Source organism: Rattus norvegicus, chromosome 9, assembly GCF_021556685.1.
Source record: "Rattus norvegicus strain SHRSP/BbbUtx chromosome 9, alternate assembly SHRSP_T2T, whole genome shotgun sequence".
In the NCBI taxonomy this organism is placed as follows: Eukaryota; Metazoa; Chordata; class Mammalia; order Rodentia; family Muridae; genus Rattus; species Rattus norvegicus.
In genome coordinates, this window is record NC_141542.1 from 109,198,678 (window position 1) to 109,217,122 (window position 18,445).

An 18,445-nucleotide genomic window follows, 5' to 3' on the forward strand; every position below is an offset into this window, starting at 1 on the left:
CAATCTACCAGCATGAGAAGTTCTGCACAACTATTCTTGAGATTTCTGAGGTGCTAGTGTTTGCTGGTAGGCTCACGTGTCTGTATTTGTGCAGGGGATGACTCCAGCCGTGGTTCCTCTGATGCTGAGGCCACGTCAGCTTCCCCCTGGCAGTGCAACTGTGTCTAGAGAGGAGCTGTATAGGAGGGGTGTGGATGTTCACGCCTGCCCATCTGCTTAGCTGGCTGTCTCTCCTAAGTTCTTTGAACCTTGCCCTGTAATATAAAACCTGACTTTGTTTTTCAGCTTCCACGTATTGATTAACTTACTTAGTTACTTTTTTTTAACTAGTTGTACTTATAGAATGAGGAATCCACCTCTTGCAACACAGCAGTAGTATAGATGAGGGGCTGGGTAGGAGTTCATTATCATCAGCTATGAAAATTAATTCCAGTGATTTGGCTGAGCCCATAAAGGCACTTGTTGACTTGAGCTCCATCCATGGGACTCACATAGAAGAATGAGAGAAGCTGTTCTCACAAGTTGTCCTATGACCTCCACATACATGCTGTGTCACAGATGCTGAGCCACACATGTACTCATACACAAACATAAATGTTTTCAAGTTCATAACATTGAGTAGAGTTCAGACCTGTTGGACAGATTTCATGAATATGAAAGTATCATATTCTGTCCTATTTGGTTAGGCAGCAAAGAAGTTTGCCTCTTAATTCTCCCCTATGGACTGAGAGTTTCAAGGATGGCAGATGTTCACTGCCCAACAGCATTTTAGTCTCCTTCTCACTGTGGACAGTAGACTGCCTTTGTTCAGACAGAACTAGAATCTTGACAATCAGATGGAGGCTTGACGCTGACTCTGTTGCTTCTGAGTTAAATGTTCCTTGACAGCCCCCTTTTTATTTATTTACTTTCTTAGAGCAGTTTTAGTGCAGAGATTTCCCACACACACACCTTCTATACATCCTCCCACTGTCAGCAGAGCATTCCCACACACACCCATTCTATACATCCCACTGTCAGCACAGCCTTCCCATACATACCCATTCTATACATCCCCCCACTGTCAGCACAGCTTCCCCATACACATCCATTCTCTACGTGCCCCCCACTGTCAGCAGCCCTTAGCTGATATCTGTTACATCACCACCATCCCCAAAGCCTTTGCCAACTTTTAAGCTGAAATTTCCAGCTGTAGGAAAGGACATGTCATAGGGTTTTTAAAATTATTATTTTAAAATGGGAACATAACCAAAGGAACCAGACTTGTAGTGAATGGTACAAAATTCACAAAATGGTGGAAATTGTTTCCAGCTACCAGAGATATTTTTAGGAGTGCAGACTCCAAAGCATTCCATTCACATGGAAAGAAAAACAAGAAAATTGCTTGAGTTCCCTATAGGTTGCTGGTTCTCTCACTGCCTTTCTGTGGACTTCTGGGTTGGTGTTCCAGCAGGTACCCAGATAGAGCAGAAGCTGACCATAGGCTCCCAGAGCTGCTGTGGTCTTGCTGTGTTTCTCCTAGCCTTAATTTTTATGTGTAAGCACACAAAGCAAAATAAAGTTCAGTCCTGGTGGGTCATATCTTACCTAAGGCGGATTCGAAGCATTCCCTCCCCACTGTTGCCCATGTCAGGTAAGACCAAACGGTGCTGAGTGAGCAGCCTGCGATTCTGCAGCGAGAGCCCAGCTGCCTGCTGCTTCTGAAGCAGTTGAGAGATCAGAGATGAAGGCTGACTAGTGTTCACAACACCGGGATTGTCTCTTGGTTTCCTATCAAGTTCTTTACTTTTAATCTCTCCTACACCTAGTAACATACCGAGCCTTACAGTCTTAACTTTAAGTGTCTGTCTCATCTTGAGGCTGAGCACTTGTTAAGTGGGTAGTTCGTGCCGCATTCCTGTTGTTGAGCAGCAAACAGATTTGTCTTTGGAACTGCAGCAGAGTGCCTCCAGGTCATTCCTTATCCAAACCAGTGTGAGTAAGTGTGTCTCAGGACTCTGGATCTCGGCTACTGCTCTGTGAATGGCTTACTTTGAGTCAAATGAAAGAAAGACAAAGGTCAGTGTTCAGAAGGTGTGTGAGATTGCAGAGGTGTCCCTAGTGAGACACACAGTTTCAGGAGAGCTTAAATAGCTAGCTCTCAAGTTCCGTGTCTTGTTCTTATGGTGATGAACTTATTAATGTTAAATGAAAAGTTACATCTGGGAGGGAGCTAAGCTATTAAGTAAATATACATATGTAACATGAACTTATGGCTTAATTTTGTAGGGTTTTCTAAAGATTTGTTTTATATATGTGTCACATGCTTACGCAGGTGCCTTTGGAGGCTAAAAGAAGGTGTTTGGTTCCCTGAAACTAGAGTTCCAGGTGGTTGTAAGCTTCCTGATGTGAGTGCTAGGAACTGAGCCCAGCACTCTGCAAGATCAGCGAATACTCACAACCACTGAGCCCTCTCTCCAGCTCCATTTGTTCTGTTTTGAGACAGAGTGGTTAAGAGCATTTCTGTGTGCAGAGGACCTGGTTTGATTGCTTGCACCCACATGGCAGCTCACAGCTGTCCATAACTTAGTTCAGGGAGTCAGTGCCCTCCTCTGACCTCTTCAGGAACTGGGCATGCATGTGGTCCATAGCCATACATGCAAGGAAAACACTCATATACCAAGTATATATTTAAAAAAGAAAGGAAGGAGAGAAGAGAGGAAGGCAAGCTTGCTGCTCTTGCAAAAGGACCCAGGTTTGGTTCCCAGCACCCCCATGGTGGTTCACAACTATCTGTAACTTCAGTCACACAGGATCCAGTGCTTTCTTTTGACCCCCAGACTCCCATAGACATACACGCACGTGCATGCACACACACGTTAAATAAATATTTTTTGAAAAGACCCCCATTCAGGTCCCAATACCCATATGGTGGCTCACAACTCATTCAAGTTCCAGGAGATCTGCTGCTCTTTTATGCCCCTTTATGATGCTCATATTTACATGCAAGCAAAACATAGATAGGGACTGGGCCAGAGAGATAGCTTAGTGATTGAGAGCACTTGTTAGAGGCACAGTCTTACTACATAGCCTTGGCTGGCCTTGTGATCACCTGCCTTAGCCTCCTAGATGCTGCCTATCCCATGTGTGCACCACCACATTGTGTGGCTTAATGTAGTAAGTATAAAATGAATTACTGTGTGCCCTGTTTAAGTGAGAGGAACTCTTATCTGACTGAGGGAGCTAGTAATAACTTCTTTTACATTTTTTTGCATCTTAGTGTGTACTTCTAGGCCCCGTGGTTGTCCTTGCTCATTGTCTTAGAACTGCATGGTTAGATGCAACTATTTTATAAAAATACAATAGAAAACTTTCCCTCTATACTGAGCCCATGTCATGTTCCCATTGCCCAACACTAGAGATGGACTGAACCATGAGCCAGGGATGTAACAATACCCTGTGTAAATCATATAAAAAGAAGTGAAAACTATATAGAAAAATAAAAAAGACAAATAGCCTCTACATGTATTTGACTTTACATATTTTTAAAGTTGTAGCCTTTTAAGGGGAGGTTGGTGGTGATGACCAGAATAAAATACACACTTTGTGTCAGAAGAACTAACTTCAACTAATCAGTTTTCCTGTCACTATAACAGACTTCCTGAGAAAACAACTGCAGGGAAGAAGCCTTTATTTTGTATCACTTTCAGGTTTTAGGCCATTTGTAATGAAACAGAACATCATGGCAGGGAGATTATGGTAGAGTAAAGTAGCTGACCTCAGCAGAGGCAGAGAGACACTAACCTATGTCCTTCAAGTAGGCCCTAAGGCAGCAATTCATAGACTCATATTAGTGTTAACGGTGTAGGAACTAAATCTCTTAAGTATTGGCCTGTTGTCCTAGTCTTCAGTCTTCCATACTGTAGTGTATACAGTGCACTGCTCAATGAGAGTGCAAATGCTATAATGCCACAGATACTAAGTAACTACTTAGCTGGCAGACACAGTGCAATCTAGCCTGCCCTCAAGGAGCATCCAGACTGGAGAACTTCCAAGGAATGGTAGGTCACAGCTAACTGAGCGTCACATGTGAGTAGCTGGTTTATTCATTGTTTTGAACAGGCTTTATACAGGAATTGAGATGGGAAATTAACTTGGTACCATTATGTGCCACTTCATTATTTTGCTCCTTCAATCATTATACTTTGTTTTATTTTAGTATCTTTTTTCTGTGCTGATATGTAGATGCACATGCACCATGGCACACTTACGGAGGTCAGAGAACAGCTTTCTGGAGTTGGTTCTGTCCTTCCACCTTTTGTGAGTCCTGGGATGGAACTCAGGTCGTCAGGCTGGGCAAAGTGCCTTTACTTGCTGAGCCTTCTCACAGGCCCGCATGCTGCGCTTTGCCAAAAGATTTAAGCCACCTTTAATCAACTGGGTGTACCAAGTACATCTCACCAAGACCGTTGTGGGATGGGGCTTAAGCAGGAGTTGGTGGCAGTGAGTCATGAAGACACTTTTCAAATGTAATTCAACGGCTACAAGATCCTTTATGTGGTTTGTCTTGATAATGAGATGTGCATGAAGACGGAAAGGACCCTCAGCAATGGTTGCCATAGGAGGGAATGGGCTGGGAATTGAGTGCTGAGGACTTAACTCTGTTCCACCACTAAGCCCCAGCCCAAGGTTACTGCGGTTAGCAGAAGATATTTGCAAAGTGACTTAAAAGACATGAGTCTGTTTTGCAGATTACATTTTTGTTGGTTAGACACCTGGTGTCTATGTCTCACTTCCACTACTTTGCCCTGTATCTTCTGTTACATAGTGTTTTACTGTTATTTTGTTATGTAGTGTTTGCCCTGAATCTTCTGTTATATGGTGTTTTACTGTTAACTATTTTTCTTGTTTTATTTTGTTTCTTTTTTAAAGCAAGTTCTCATTGTGAGAACCAGGCTGGCCTCAAACTCACAGCGCCTCTGCCTCCTGCCTTTCCCACCAGGCTTGTTTAGTGTTGTTTTTGTTGGTGTTTGTTGTTGTTTTAGAGAAGACTCCATGTAGACCAAGCTGGTTAGAACTCTGTGTAGCCAGGTGTGACCTTGAGCTTAGACCCATCCTCCTGCTCTTTGCCTGAGTGCTACAATCAGGTGTGTACTCCCACCTGCTCTATGTGATGCTGAGATTGTATTCAGGACTTTGTTCATGCCCGGCCTGCACTGTAATAATGGAGCCACAACCCTACCCCCTTCATCTTCTTTCATTTGATTTTTTAACATAAATAATGTTCTTAAGGAAAATTTCCAAAGTAGTAAGTCCCTTCGTACAGGGACATTATGAGATTCTAGTTGGTTCTTAGCTTGGTCTTCGTTAAAAGCAGTGAAGAAATTACCTATTAGAGTTAACAGCTTTACATCAGGCTTTTCCTTTAGTGCAGTAAGGAGGATGAAAACTACCCTGACCCTCTAGGATCTTTAGAGTCATCTGCTAAATGGTCTACACAGAGACAGTGGTGCTTTTGAGGTGGGACATGATTTGAGAATAGTGTGGAGCAGGCGTCTGCATTCCCCAGGTCCTTCTCTGGGCTGTCATTTGGTGCCATCCCACAGATTTCCTCCTGAATGACCTGTGGAAATTGACCTGCCCTAGAAAATGCAAGGAGCACAAAGCTGGTAAAGACGGGTCTGGCTGTTTTCTTGTACTTTAGTTCATTCCTAGTAGCGCTCTTCCCACACTGAGCCAATGTAAAAGACAGGTCCATGGATGCTTCAGATTGCTGACGATGCCAGACCCATGCTGATGCTCTCCTATTACTTTACTAGAAAGGACACTGTCTAGCACTTGGACCAAATGGGTAGCACACATGACTGGGCTGAAAGAGGGAGACGTGCTGGGCATTGAGTAGCACTAGGACAAGAGATAGCCATAGGTTTCTTCCTTCTCCCGCAGAAGTGGTAATGATGTCACTCCTGCATGTTTCTCATAGACTAAGGGAGTTAATCTCTGTGCCTGGCTCAGAGCACCTTGGAAATATTAGGGTTTTATTCATCTTGTGCTACAACAGTATGTATAGGAGAAAAAAAAACTTATGTTCCTTATTTTATTATAATTTAAGACTCACAGAAATTTATTAAACCCATGATATTGTGGGTTCCTATGAACCCCATGATTTTTTTTTTTTTTGGTTCTTTTTTTCGGAGCTGGGGACCGAACACAGGGCCTTGCGCTTCCTAGGTAAGTGCTCTACCACTGAGCTAAATCCCCAGCCCCAAAACCCCATGATTTTTTAACCATCTAAAAGTTGTCTTAATATCTAAATAATATAGTTATCTAGTGTGTTTTTGTTTTAGTGTTTCCTTCAGTTTCAACTAATGAAGAATGGGGGAGATAGAAGGAACATACAGAACTTTACCAACGTCAGGGACACGCTTGGGTGGCCAGACTGCCATTGGAGTGAGTACCCTGGAACCAGAGCAGGCCCTCTCTCCCAAGATGCAGGAGAAGCACATGCACATCAGAGTGAAGCTGCTGGACAGTACTGTGGAAATATTTGACATTGAGGTAAGCAGTGTGGTTTTTTAAGGTATAATTCCTCCTACAGTGAAATAATTCTGTACCAGATTTCTTTAAGAGGTTGTGTTGTTTATTTATTCAAGTAACCAAGAATTGCTTTGATGACTATCCAGCAAAATCTTTGGAAATTGTAAATCTAAGTTAACTTTCAACTAAAATTCTGATAGGATCCACTGTTTCTATTCTGTTTGTTCATGTTTCAGTCTTTTGGATTTTCAAAACAGGATTTCTCTGTTTGAGGAAGCCCTGGCTGTCCTGGATCTAGCTCTGTAGATCAGGCTGGCCTCAGACTCAAAAAGAGATCCTCCTGCCTCTGCCTCTGCCTCTGCCTCTGCCTCTGCCTCTGCCTCTGCCTCTGCCTCTGCCTCTGCCTCTGCCTCTGCCTCTGCCTCTGCCTCTGCCTCTGCCTCTGCCTCTGCCTCTGCCTCTGCCTCTGCCTCTGCCTCTGCCTCTGCCTCTGCCTCTGCCTCTGCCTCTGCCTCTGCCTCTGCCTCTGCCTCTGCCTCTGCCTCTGCCTCTGCCTCTGCCTCTGCCTCTGCCTCTGCCTCTGCCTCTGCCTCTGCCTCTGCCTCTGCCTCTGCCTCTGCCTCTGCCTCTGCCTCTGCCTCTGCCTCTGCCTCTGCCTCTGCCTCTGCCTCTGCCTCTGCCTCTGCCTCTGCCTCTGCCTCTGCCTCTGCCTCTGCCTCTGCCTCTGCCTCTGCAGTGCCAGAATTAAAGGCGTGTACAGCAATCACTTAGCCCCATTCTTAGTTTTAAGAGGATGACTGAAAGATACAGACTGTGACTAGACTGCTTTGACTCTTACCTTCTACATTCTACCACCTAGAGGTCTGGTGTCCCCTTAAAAGATGCCGTGTGGTCTCAAGGTGTGTCAGCATGCCTGTCTGAGGAGAGAACTGGTCCTCTCTAATCAGGGTGCTGGTACAAGTACTGAATAAGCACTAGGAAAAAAGCATGTGGATGAGGTGTTTCACAGTCAGAGGTGACATCAGTATGTAGTGTACAGCGAGGGCCTCAGGCTGAAAGGTAGTATACAATAAAGCCTTACACTGGGAATCAGTGTATAGCAAAGATCTTAGATGGATAGATAGAGTGGGCCTGGCATCTGAGGTAGTGTGACACCTGGATACATTGGAAGGCAGTGTGCAGTAGAGAGGGTAATGTCAAAAACTGGTGTATAGAAAGGCCTGGTATTGTGAGGTGCACAGTGAGTTCTACCATTGAGAGAGAATTTACATTGTTAGTGCAGAACTTGTTTAGGTTAACAATAACGTTTTTGTTTAGGAGCAGGATCTCGTTACCCAGACTGGCCTTGAACTCTATATAACTAGGAATAATTTGTAACTAAAAATATTCTGTCAGTATATACTACCATTTGGCTCTAAATAATGTTGCTTATGACTATTTATGTAAAAGATTTTGTGTGAGCATATGTTTTAAGTTCTTTGGCAATGGACAAGGAAGCCAAATTACATCATCATCTGCTAAATCCCTAACGTTTAGTCATGTGAGAACTCACCAGTCTGCTTTCAAAAGCCGTAGGACTACTTTTTTGTTGCCATCAGCAGTGTTAAAGGGTTCTGATTTCTCCACATTCTTCTTTGAACTTTCATTTCCAGCCATCATAGTGGGTGTGGCATTTAGGAAATTGCTCCTGAGGCAGAGTGCAAGGATACAGTGAGTCAGTGAGGGTGAGCCCTGACTCTGGCCTGAGTCAGCACAAGCAGAAAGGCCTCCACAGTGCAAGAGCATGAGGAGCTGCGAAAACAGAAACCAGTGTGCTGCTGCTTCTGGCTGTAAAAACCCTGAAGAGAGGTGACACTGGACAAGGACAAAAGCTTATTTAGATGATTTTAAACCATCCTAGTTTCATCTAGAGACGTTAAGCAGGTTTGTAGAAGAGAAAACTATATTGACCCTTGTGGTGCTGTCTGTTTGTCTGCCTGGTTTTTATTTGGTTTTGAGTCATAGTTGTATTCTGTAGTCCAGGTTGGCATAGAACTCACTGCATGTACAGTCCAGGCTAGCCTCAAACTCAAGTATGATATTAAGTAATTATTTAATACTTCAGTAGACATGCAGTGTGACCTGTGCCCAGCTCTCAGGAGGCTGAGGTAGAAGTGCCACAAGTTGGAGACCAGCCTGATCTACAGAGTGAGACTAAAAAGAAAATATCATTCCTCCATTATAGCCACTCCTTCTCTTCAGAGTTCTTTCTTCTTTTTTCTTAATAAATTGACATTTTGTATTCTTGTCCAAATGCCCATACACTTCTTGGGCTTGAGACCATGAACTCAGAAGCCACTTGGTCAGGGACACTTTGGTGGCTGTTGAGATCTAGAACCTAGGACCTTGAGTTAAGCTCAGCAAGAGCCATGGAAAGTGCCATGGAATGCCAAGCGCCCATTTCGTTTGGGAGTCCCCCCAGCATTAAATACAGCCAAAGTGTCTGTGGGGATCTAGAGCACCCACACTCAAATATTCTCAGAATCCAGTGGAGTCTACGAATATTAAATACTAAAAGTGATATCACAGCAAAGCTTACAAAGTGCCTCTCAGAGGCAGTGTCTTAGAAGACTCATAATGTGGTTTCTGCCCCTCAGGTAGAGAGAGCATTGAATGAATCCTCCATGACAGGTTCTATGATTGACAAAACTCCCCGAAACACTTTCTTATTCTTGTTGGCTTTTTGCATTCTTTTTTTTTTTTTTTTTTTTTGGTTCTTTTTTTCGGAGCTGGGGACCGAACCCAGGGCCTTGCGCTTCCTAGGCAAGCGCTCTACCACTGAGCTAAATCCCCAACCCCAGCTTTTTGCATTCTTAATATTTCAACAAACATGATGAAATTATCTGTGAAAAAATCATTTTTCTTCTTTTTTAATCACTGTGCCTTTTATTGTAGAAATTACATTGGTTTTAACTTCCAATGCTGTGCTAAACACACATTGAGTGAAGAAGACACTATTGTCTTGTTCTTAATCTTAAGGCAAAACACTTACAATTTCATCCTTAAATGTATTGTTTGCTGTTGGTTTTTATAAATACCTTTAACATGATAAGAAGTTGCCATCCTTCCAGGTTAAGTGAGAGTTCTCTCCTCTTTAAAACCATGTTAAACTTACCAAACTTCTACATTAATTGAAATGATCCCTTGTTTTTATTGCTTTCTGTTTTAAGACATGGTCTCACTACATAACTCTAGCTGGCCTAGAACTCACTGTATAGGCCAGGTTGACCTTGAACTCAGAGACCTGCCTGCCTCCTGAGTGCTGGGACAAAAGTCATGCATCCCTGCAGCCTGGTCATTTACTTTTCTTTTATTCTGTTGATATTATGAATTATATTCCACAGTGTTTAAATATTAAATCAATATTTTATCTCTCACCTATATGGATGGATCTATTATCAGTCTTCTAGGAGCGTTTTCACAAAGCTCTCGAGGGAGTACTTGCCCTGTGGATTTCTTATAATGCTTTGGCCTAGTTTTGGTATTTGGTTAGTAACTGGTTAGTAATCTAGGCTGGGGTAACTGATTTAGTTTTCTCATTTCCCTCATGCACAGTTGCTGTTTAGATCCAGCCATGCTTTGCTGGTCAGAGTTTTTGCAACCAGTCACCTGTCAGGAGGACCCATGCTAGTTTTAGCTGACCCTTTGTTGCTGCCCTTATAACCAACCTCTCTCCAAGAGCTAGAGGTTGCAGCTTTAAGTCAAGCTTTCTGCCTGTTCCCTTCTCAGTCTTTTGCCATCACACCATTTATCTGGTCACAGCCTTTCAACGGCTCCTTCTTGGTTTCTTGCATGTGGAATATAATATGGATTTCCTAACATAGCTTGTGAACCTGCCTGTCCTCAGAGTGCCCTCCTCTTGGGATTTGGGGTTTTGTTTTGTTGTTGGTTGTACTTTTTTGTTATTTTTTTAGTTTTTTGAGATGGGGTTTCTCTGTGTAACCATGTCCTGGAACTCTCAGAGATATGCCTGCTTCTGCCTCCTAAGTATAGGGACTAAAGGCGTGTGCCACCACCTCCCAGCTGCTCTTGGAATTTGTATTGTATCTCTCACTTACTACCCTCTAAACATAGGCAGCAGCACATCCTGGAATCCCCAGCCTTTCATGCCTCACTGCACTGGCTAGTCTTTGTCAACCTGACACAAGCTCGAGTCATCTGAGAAGAGGGAACCTCGGGTGAGAGAATGCCACCACAAGGTTGGCCTGTGAGCAAGCCTGTGGTACATTTTCTTGATTAATGATTGACGAGGCTAGACCCATGCCATTGTGGATACCTGAGGAGAAGGTCCTGAGTGGTTTATACAGTCTGAGCAAACCATGAGGAGAACGCTCGTAAGCAGTGCTCCTCCATTGCCTTCGCTTCCATTTCTGCCTTGAGTTCTTGCCCTGGCTTCTGGGTGATAGACTGACTAAAGCTGTAAGGTGTAGTAGACCCTTCCCTCCCCAAGCGCTTTTGGCCATGTTGTTTTAGCAGTAAGCTAATAAGCTCACACATCCCTCTGTAGCTAAAGCTCTGCTAAAATGTCACTTCCTTTAGGTGGCTTCCCCTGAACCTCCTCCAAATATCCCTTTTCTCCTCATTATTATACTTAAGATATATATGTATAATATATAAAAGTATACATAGTATTTGTAACATACATAGTCATTCTTGACACTTATGTATGTGGTATTTGGTCGTCTAAGATCAGTTAGTGGCTTCTTTTCTGATCTGGAAGACTCATTTATCTCAGTTAATTGAATGAGATATATAGTTTTAAACACTGAAGTCGACCTCCACTCTAAAGAGTCTTAGTTTCGAGCCTTAAATTTATTTTATTTATTCATTTTAAATTTTTAAAATTTATTTTATCTTTTTTTTTTTGAGACAGGGTTTCTCTGTGTAGCCCTGGCTGTCCTGTAAGTAGCTCTGTAGACCAGGCTGGCCATAAACTCAGAGATGCCTCTGCCTCTCTGCCTCTCTGCCTCTCTCCCTCTCTCTGCCTCTCTCTGCCCCTCTCTGCCTCTACTCAGAGATGCCTCTGCCTCTCTGCCCCTCTCTCTGTCTGCCCCTCTCTCTGTCTGCCCCTCTCTCTCTGCCCCTCTCTCTCTCTGCCCCTCTCTCTCTCTGCCCCTCTCTCTCTGCCCCTCTCTCTCTGCCCCTCGCTCTCTGCCCCTCTCTCTCTGCCCCTCTCTGCCCCTCTCTGCCTGCTGGGATCAAAGGTATGTGCCACCACATCCAGCCTTAAGTTTACTTTAAAACTCAGCTGTAACTTTAATTTTTTTTAAATCTATTTTTTTTTTTTGGTTCTTTTTTTCGGAGCTGGGGACCGAACCCAGGGCCTTGCGCTTCCTAGGCAAGCGCTCTACCACTGAGCTAAATCCCCAACCCCTTTAAATCTATTTTTAATGGTGGTTCTTAAACATTTTAACCTCCCTTGTAGCCCACCACCCTCACCAGAAGTAGTGGTAAAAAAAAAGGATAGAGGGAAGTGGACCTGTTTAGAAAGGGTTTTTTTTTGTAGCAAATCCAGTCCGGAAATGGGCAGTTTAGTTCACAGGTCAGCAGCACCCTGATCCACTCACACTTCACAGATACCCCAGCAGTCCCTTTTAGCAGAGTTGACTTTTGACCCTCCCACTCTTAGACATCATTTATAGAAATGAACTTAGTCACCAGGATTCTATAAGATACCAAGTGAAGTGAGATCCACCTCATGGCTCCTCACAGGACCTGCGGCGTGGTTTGAGATGGCACTTCCCGTAGTGGTGGAGGACAGAGGGAATCTTGCGGTAGCTGTGGGCTGGGGTGCCCTGTGTGTGGGTGGAGGCTTCAGTTATTACCCTTACTTTAATAGACTTTTAGCTCTTATCTGTTGTCCAAAGGCTGGTCAGTGGCTGGTTGTAGGCATACTTTTTTTGCAGCCTACTTTAAGGAATGTTCAACCTTTTCTCCTGCCCATCAATCACCAGAGGTAGTGGAAGAGAAAAGTTATTGGGCTATGAGGAAAGTGTTTAGCAATAGTTCTTTGAGCTCACTCTTCTTTGCCCACAGTTCAGTCCTTTAGCAAACACCAAATGTGAATCAGCAGCTATTGTCCAGTCCTCTCAGCAGACAAACACCATACACGAACCAGCAGCTGTAGTTCAATCCTGAAGAAACTGCAAGGTTCACCAATCGGCCGGAGGCCTTGAAAGCAGCAAGCTGCCACAGGAACCTCACAGTCAGTTTGTTTTTTTTAAAGGATTTCTCTCAATGACAGGCTCACCACAAGTGGAGCTCAGCAATGCTATGTAAGGCGAGCCAACACATGCTTGTTATTAGCGAAGAATAGCGAGGCAGAGCAGACAACCAATGCTCAGGCTCCCACTGTCTGTGGGGTGATATGTACACTACGTCATGCATCCCTTCTCATGTCTGCTATATCACAGCATCCTGTCACCTGTGTCTGCTTCATGACAACATTCTTTTCCTCGTCTGCTTCAGCAAGTCATCCTTTCACCCGTGTGCCCAGCAAAGCATCACCTGAACTGACCGACTTTCCAAACAAACCAGAGGTTTCCACTTCAGCTGGCTTTGTGATCTAGGAAAATCTTGGTTTGTTTTGGTTCATCAAAAGAGTTATATAGTTCGTTATCAACATTGACATCTGGATTCATTCCTAGAGAATCCTAATTTAGAGCCTTAACTTTATTGCAGAACCTCATGGAGGAAGGCTGTGTGTCACTGTTCTTTGTGCCGTATGCTAAGCTGTGGTGTAGAAGTGCCTTCAGCTGCAGTGCTGACAGGCATACTCTCTCACTCACAGAGTAAAGGGAGAGACTGGGCGCTCTCCAAACTTCAGAGGGCAGGATGTCTAGGGTAGGTATGTTTTCATTGGTTCATAATTTGCTATTTAAAGCTCAGGAGCCAATATGAGGGGATAACTTTTCTACTACCTGAAGGTTAGTATTGCAGCAAAAGTGGCATTTAATGATTATAGAATCATTGGGGCTGAGGATGTTGTTCCACGGTGGAGCACTTGCTACCATTTACAATGCCCTAAGTCTGATGCAGCACCATGCTAGAACCCTTGCAAACAAGCAAACAAACTAGATATAGTGATGTAATCTCAGTACTTTAGGGGCTGAGGCAGGGGGATTGCCATAAATTTGAAGTTAGTACCAGGTTGGCCACGGCTACAGAGTGAGATTCTGTCTCAAAAAACAGAAACAAAGGTGAGGGGCAGAATCTCAGCACTCAGGAGGCAGAGACAGGCGGATCCCTGAGGTCGAGGCCAACCTGGTCTACAAAGTGAGTTCCAGGACAGCCAGGGCCACAGGGAAACCCTGTCTCAGAAACCCAAAACCAACCTAACAAAAAACAGCAACAAAACAAACAAAACAAAAAAGCCCTGAGCTGGGCTTGGTGGCAAAACCCTTTAATGCTAGCTGGAAAGGCAGAGGCAGGCTAATCTGAGTTCCAAACAAACCAGGGGAACATAAAGTCCCTGGAACGTCTCTGTGAAATGGTTGGGTGTTAAGGAGCACTCACTGGCTGCTCTTCCAGAGACTGAGGTTAATTTCCACCTCCGTGGTAGCTCACAGCCATCTGTCGCTCTAGCCCCAGGGAACAGGACCTGCTCCTTGGCTTGTGTATGCTTCAGGCCCAGATGAGCATACAAACACCCGTTCACAGGAAATAGAAGGAAAGTACTGAGGTACCTAAAGACAGCCTCCAGTCACAGAGAATTAAAGTAAAGTACTGAGATTTCTAAAAAGACAGCCTCCAAAAAGAAGAGGTGGGGGAGGGAGGGAGGAGAGGTCTGGGGTGTAGATCTAGGATGTAGATGGAATGGATGCCCCCTACCTTCACTGAGAAATGGGGATCAAGTTCTAAGGAGGATTTGGGTACGTTTTTGTTAGTACAACTTTATTTTTCATTATTTCAGCATACTTTAGTATATAAAAACTTTAGGGCTGACTTTCATTTTCTCCGTTTAAGGAACATAAGTTGCCAGGTGTGGCTTTCAGCACTCATGCAGAGTCAGGTTAGGCAGGGCTGCATAGTGACCCTGTCTTTAAAGAGGGAGGAGAAGGAAAAGTACAGAAGTTGGCTGGGAATGTGGCTGCATTGCTAACATGCTTGTCTGTTCCGCCCAAAGCCTTGGGTTTGATCTCTATCTCTGCATAAATAGGATGTGGTAGCAAACATGTAATCACTACCCAATCCCAGCATTCGAGATGACCAGAAGGTCAGGGTCATCTTCAGCTGCACATCAGGTCGAGGCCAGCGTGAGCCAATTGAATAAGCATTAGTTTAACTGTGACAGATCAAGTCTCCATCACGAAGTTCTGTGTTAGAACACAAATGTGTGTTCCAGTAAAAAAATTAATGCTTTCATTCTGACCAGGAAAAATAGTCAGAATTCCAGAAAGTATTGTAGACAGATGTTTGCCATTTCTCCCACATGAGCATCCTAAATATGGCAAATAAATGGCCTTAGAATTCATTTTAGTCTGACCTCAGAAGAAAAAGCTAGTAATTTAGCATCTTAAGTTTGGGGATAATGTTGGTGTTTGCAAACGCTCTTAGAAGATTCCAGGATACATGGCTGTTACATGACTCTGCCCTAGATCTTGAAACCTATGATTTTGTCATGGAAAATTGATTCTTTTTTTAATCCTAAAGCTAGGAATGTGGTTGGGTGGTGCACAGCAGAGGCATCTGACATTCTTATTCTTAGCTATTCAGATTGTGGTATTGGAACTCTCCCTCGCCCAGCTTCCCCCACCTAACACAGCAGACGCCCAGGGTCAGTCTGTGCTTGATTAGGAAGTAATGATGCCTGGTGAAGAAGTTACGTTATGAAACGGGGAAGGGGGAGATGCTACCGTGCTTATCCTGCCTGGTACCCCTGAAGAGCCTTTAAACACAGCTTCATAAAGGATGATACTACAGCGATTCAGAACCTCAGCAAAGGGGATAGGAGTGAAACTTGTTGGCTAGATCCAGCCTCTTTAGCTGTGGGTCACAACCCCATGTGAGGGCCATATAACTGAATGTGCAGATTGTGAAAGATTTTGCAACAGTTAAAGATTTGTTAGTGCACAGTGACCAAAAACTAATTCAAATCTGAATGTGCAGAATGAATGCAGTGCTCACCCATGGTGTCCTACAGGACATCCTTGCTGCCTTGGTTCTGAACATGTGTGTATTTCACAGGCATATACCTCACATCATGCAAGGCTGATGAACCCTGCCCGAAAAGCCTCAACTCAGATCCAAGGCTCTTGTATGGTATAGATTGAAGTACTTTTATTATACATGCAAAGTTTTCTATGTCTGTAATTTCAGAAAACAATGTAATTTCTATGTCTGTTAATTTCAGAAAACAATGATGTTAAATACTTTCCTATCATCATTTTTCAAATTAGTATGTCTTTGGATTACATTGTATTAGAATGTTTGTGTTGATGACTTCAGTTTCATTTAAAAATATTAAATGAACTTCGTAGAATTTCTAACAGTTTCTGAAATAGTTGTAAATATACTTATATTTTGTGCTGTATATTGATGCAAATTATCATTTCTCCACATCGATGACTATAAAATTAAAGATCATTCAATCTTGAAAATCGTCAAAGATGCTGTGTTCTGCAGTATCAAATTTTCAATGAAGAATTCTTTATGTAAAAAATAAATATGCTGGCTATGGCACACAACTTTAAGTCCAGCATTTAGGAGGCTGAGGTAGGCAGATCTCTGTGAGCTTGAGGTCAGCCTGGTCTACAGAGTGAGATTCAGGACAGCCAGGGCTACACAGAGAAACTCTGTCTGGAAACACCATACCTACACACCTACCTACATGCGTGAGTATCTGCACGTCCATCTCTTTGTATTCAGATTTGCTTTAGTCCTTAATAAATGCTGGACTTACTTGTATGCCAAAGAAATGTTCCCCCCAAATCAGGTTTCTCTGTATAGACCTGGCTGTCCTAGAACTTGATTTGTAGACCAGGTTTGGTTTGATCTCAGAGATCTGCCTGCCACCACCTCCAAGTTCTGGGATCAAAGGCAGGCACCGCCACCACCACCCAGCCAAAGAGTTATTTTTGAGAGACATTTCCTTATGACTTATCAGTAAATACCTATTCTGTATGTGTGTGTGTGTGTGTGTGTGTGTGTGTGTGTGTGTGTGTGTGTGTGTGTGTATATAAAACTGGGATCATGAAAACTGTTAAGGAATAGGGAAAAGGTAGCCCTGAGTTAGGTTGTCGTGGCCTGTAGTACTTACTGTTCTTTGGGCACCAGGGGACTCTAGCACTTGGTGTGATTTATCTTGTCAACAGGAGCCCCAGCAGGGGACAGGAGCTCTTCAGGAGTCCGGCTAACTGAGCTACAAGCCCCAGTCAGGTCTGTCTGCTTTCTTTTTACTTGTGTGATCAGGAAAGGTGTTAACTCAGGAGAAACTTGTACTTATTTTGTCTACATTTTTATTCTTGAATTCTCATTCCCTTTCTGGTTTTTTGCGTCTTCTTTTGCTATTCAAGCACCTACATTCTTCATCTAAGTCCTCACAGATGGGTTGTCCTGGCTAGTTTTATGCCAACTTGACCCAAGCTAAAGTCATCTGAGAGGAAGGAGCTTCAGTTGAAAACGAAAATATAGTCTGGCCTTTTTAGGCAGGCAAGCCTGTCAAGCATTTCCTTAGTTAGAGGTAAATGGGTTGCCAGGGATCTGGGGGGTGGTCCTTTCCATAAAGAAAGCTGAGCAAGCTGTGAATAAGCAGCACCCTCCATGGCTCCTGCCTCCATGGTTTCTGCCTTGGCTTCCCTCAATGGACTGTGATTTAGGTGTTTCATCATACCAGTAGTAACCCAAACGAGGCAGGATTGGCACCAGGAGTGGGATATTACTGTAACAGAACTGTTTGTGTTCTTTGGGGAGGGACTTTGGAGCACTGGGCAGTGAGCATGATGAGCAGCCCATGAGCAGAGTGACCATGATGGCAAAGATGGAGGTTATGCATGGTTTCAGTAATGTGAACTTCACTCAACATGGAGCCCTCAAGTGTGCCCCCTCAGTGGCCTTTAAAGTCCAGTGGCAAACAGGCGGGTGTCGTGTTGTTGAGGGCTCCTGAAGTTCTGTAGACCAGACAGTAGGCTGTGGCTGTGAGAAGAGTTGATGAGTTTGCAAGTTAGACCTGTCACAAGTCAGCATTGCCTGTCACAGTCAGTCAGGGACCTTCTGTTGAGTCATTCTTTTCTAAGCCACACTCATTTCTCCCATTCACCTGTGGGCAGAAAATCTCTTCTTTCTTCCATGTATGTTTTCCAATTCAGCTTCACCTCAGCTGTGGAGCCTTTATAGGTCACATCAGCCCTGCTTATATTAAAAAGTAAATTCTGGCTAGACATGGTGGTGGGCACATGCAGTCCTAACACTTAGGATAGATATTAAGACAAGAAGATTGAGAGTCTGAGACTAGTCTTAGTTACGTAGTGAGATTTTTGTCTTTAATAAAAGTGCTTTATTCTGTTATTCTTCACTTTTAGGTCTAGAAAGTAACTAAGATTTCCCCAGAAAGCAGAGGATACAAATGCAGTCATGTCTGGTTTTCCAGACAGCACTCTGCCTTTCTACCTTACAGAATATCATAGACTTCTGAATGTCTGTCATTTTACAAGCAGGTCGTCCCATTTGGGTTATGCTTGCACTGGCAGTTCCTCAGCTTTCTGAAATGTGCAGTCGCTGGGAAAGTCTGGGAGTGCGCTCCATACAGTCATCATTTACACTTGCTGCTAACACGGATGTCTCAGGGCTGTTTTGTCTTAAGATTACTGAGGGTCCATTGAAAAAAGAATTGTTTGAGCTGAGCATAGTGGCACACACCCAGGGCTTCAAGTCAGCCTGGTGTACATAGCAA

The 18,445-nt window shown here is 43.8% G+C and overlaps 1 protein-coding gene across 3 annotated transcripts in view; it reads left to right on the top strand.

Annotated features, from left to right (window-relative positions):
• The window catches only part of Farp2 (FERM, ARH/RhoGEF and pleckstrin domain protein 2), a 108,161-nt gene that overhangs the window by 9,223 nt on the left and 80,493 nt on the right, over positions 1-18,445 (top strand). For all 3 annotated transcript variants that reach the window (XM_087566513.1, XM_087566512.1, NM_001108233.2), the window contains 1 exon segment: positions 6,327-6,537. In XM_087566513.1, coding sequence (XP_087422639.1) covers positions 6,355-6,537 — 183 coding nt within the window. In that variant the 5' untranslated portion in view covers positions 6,327-6,354.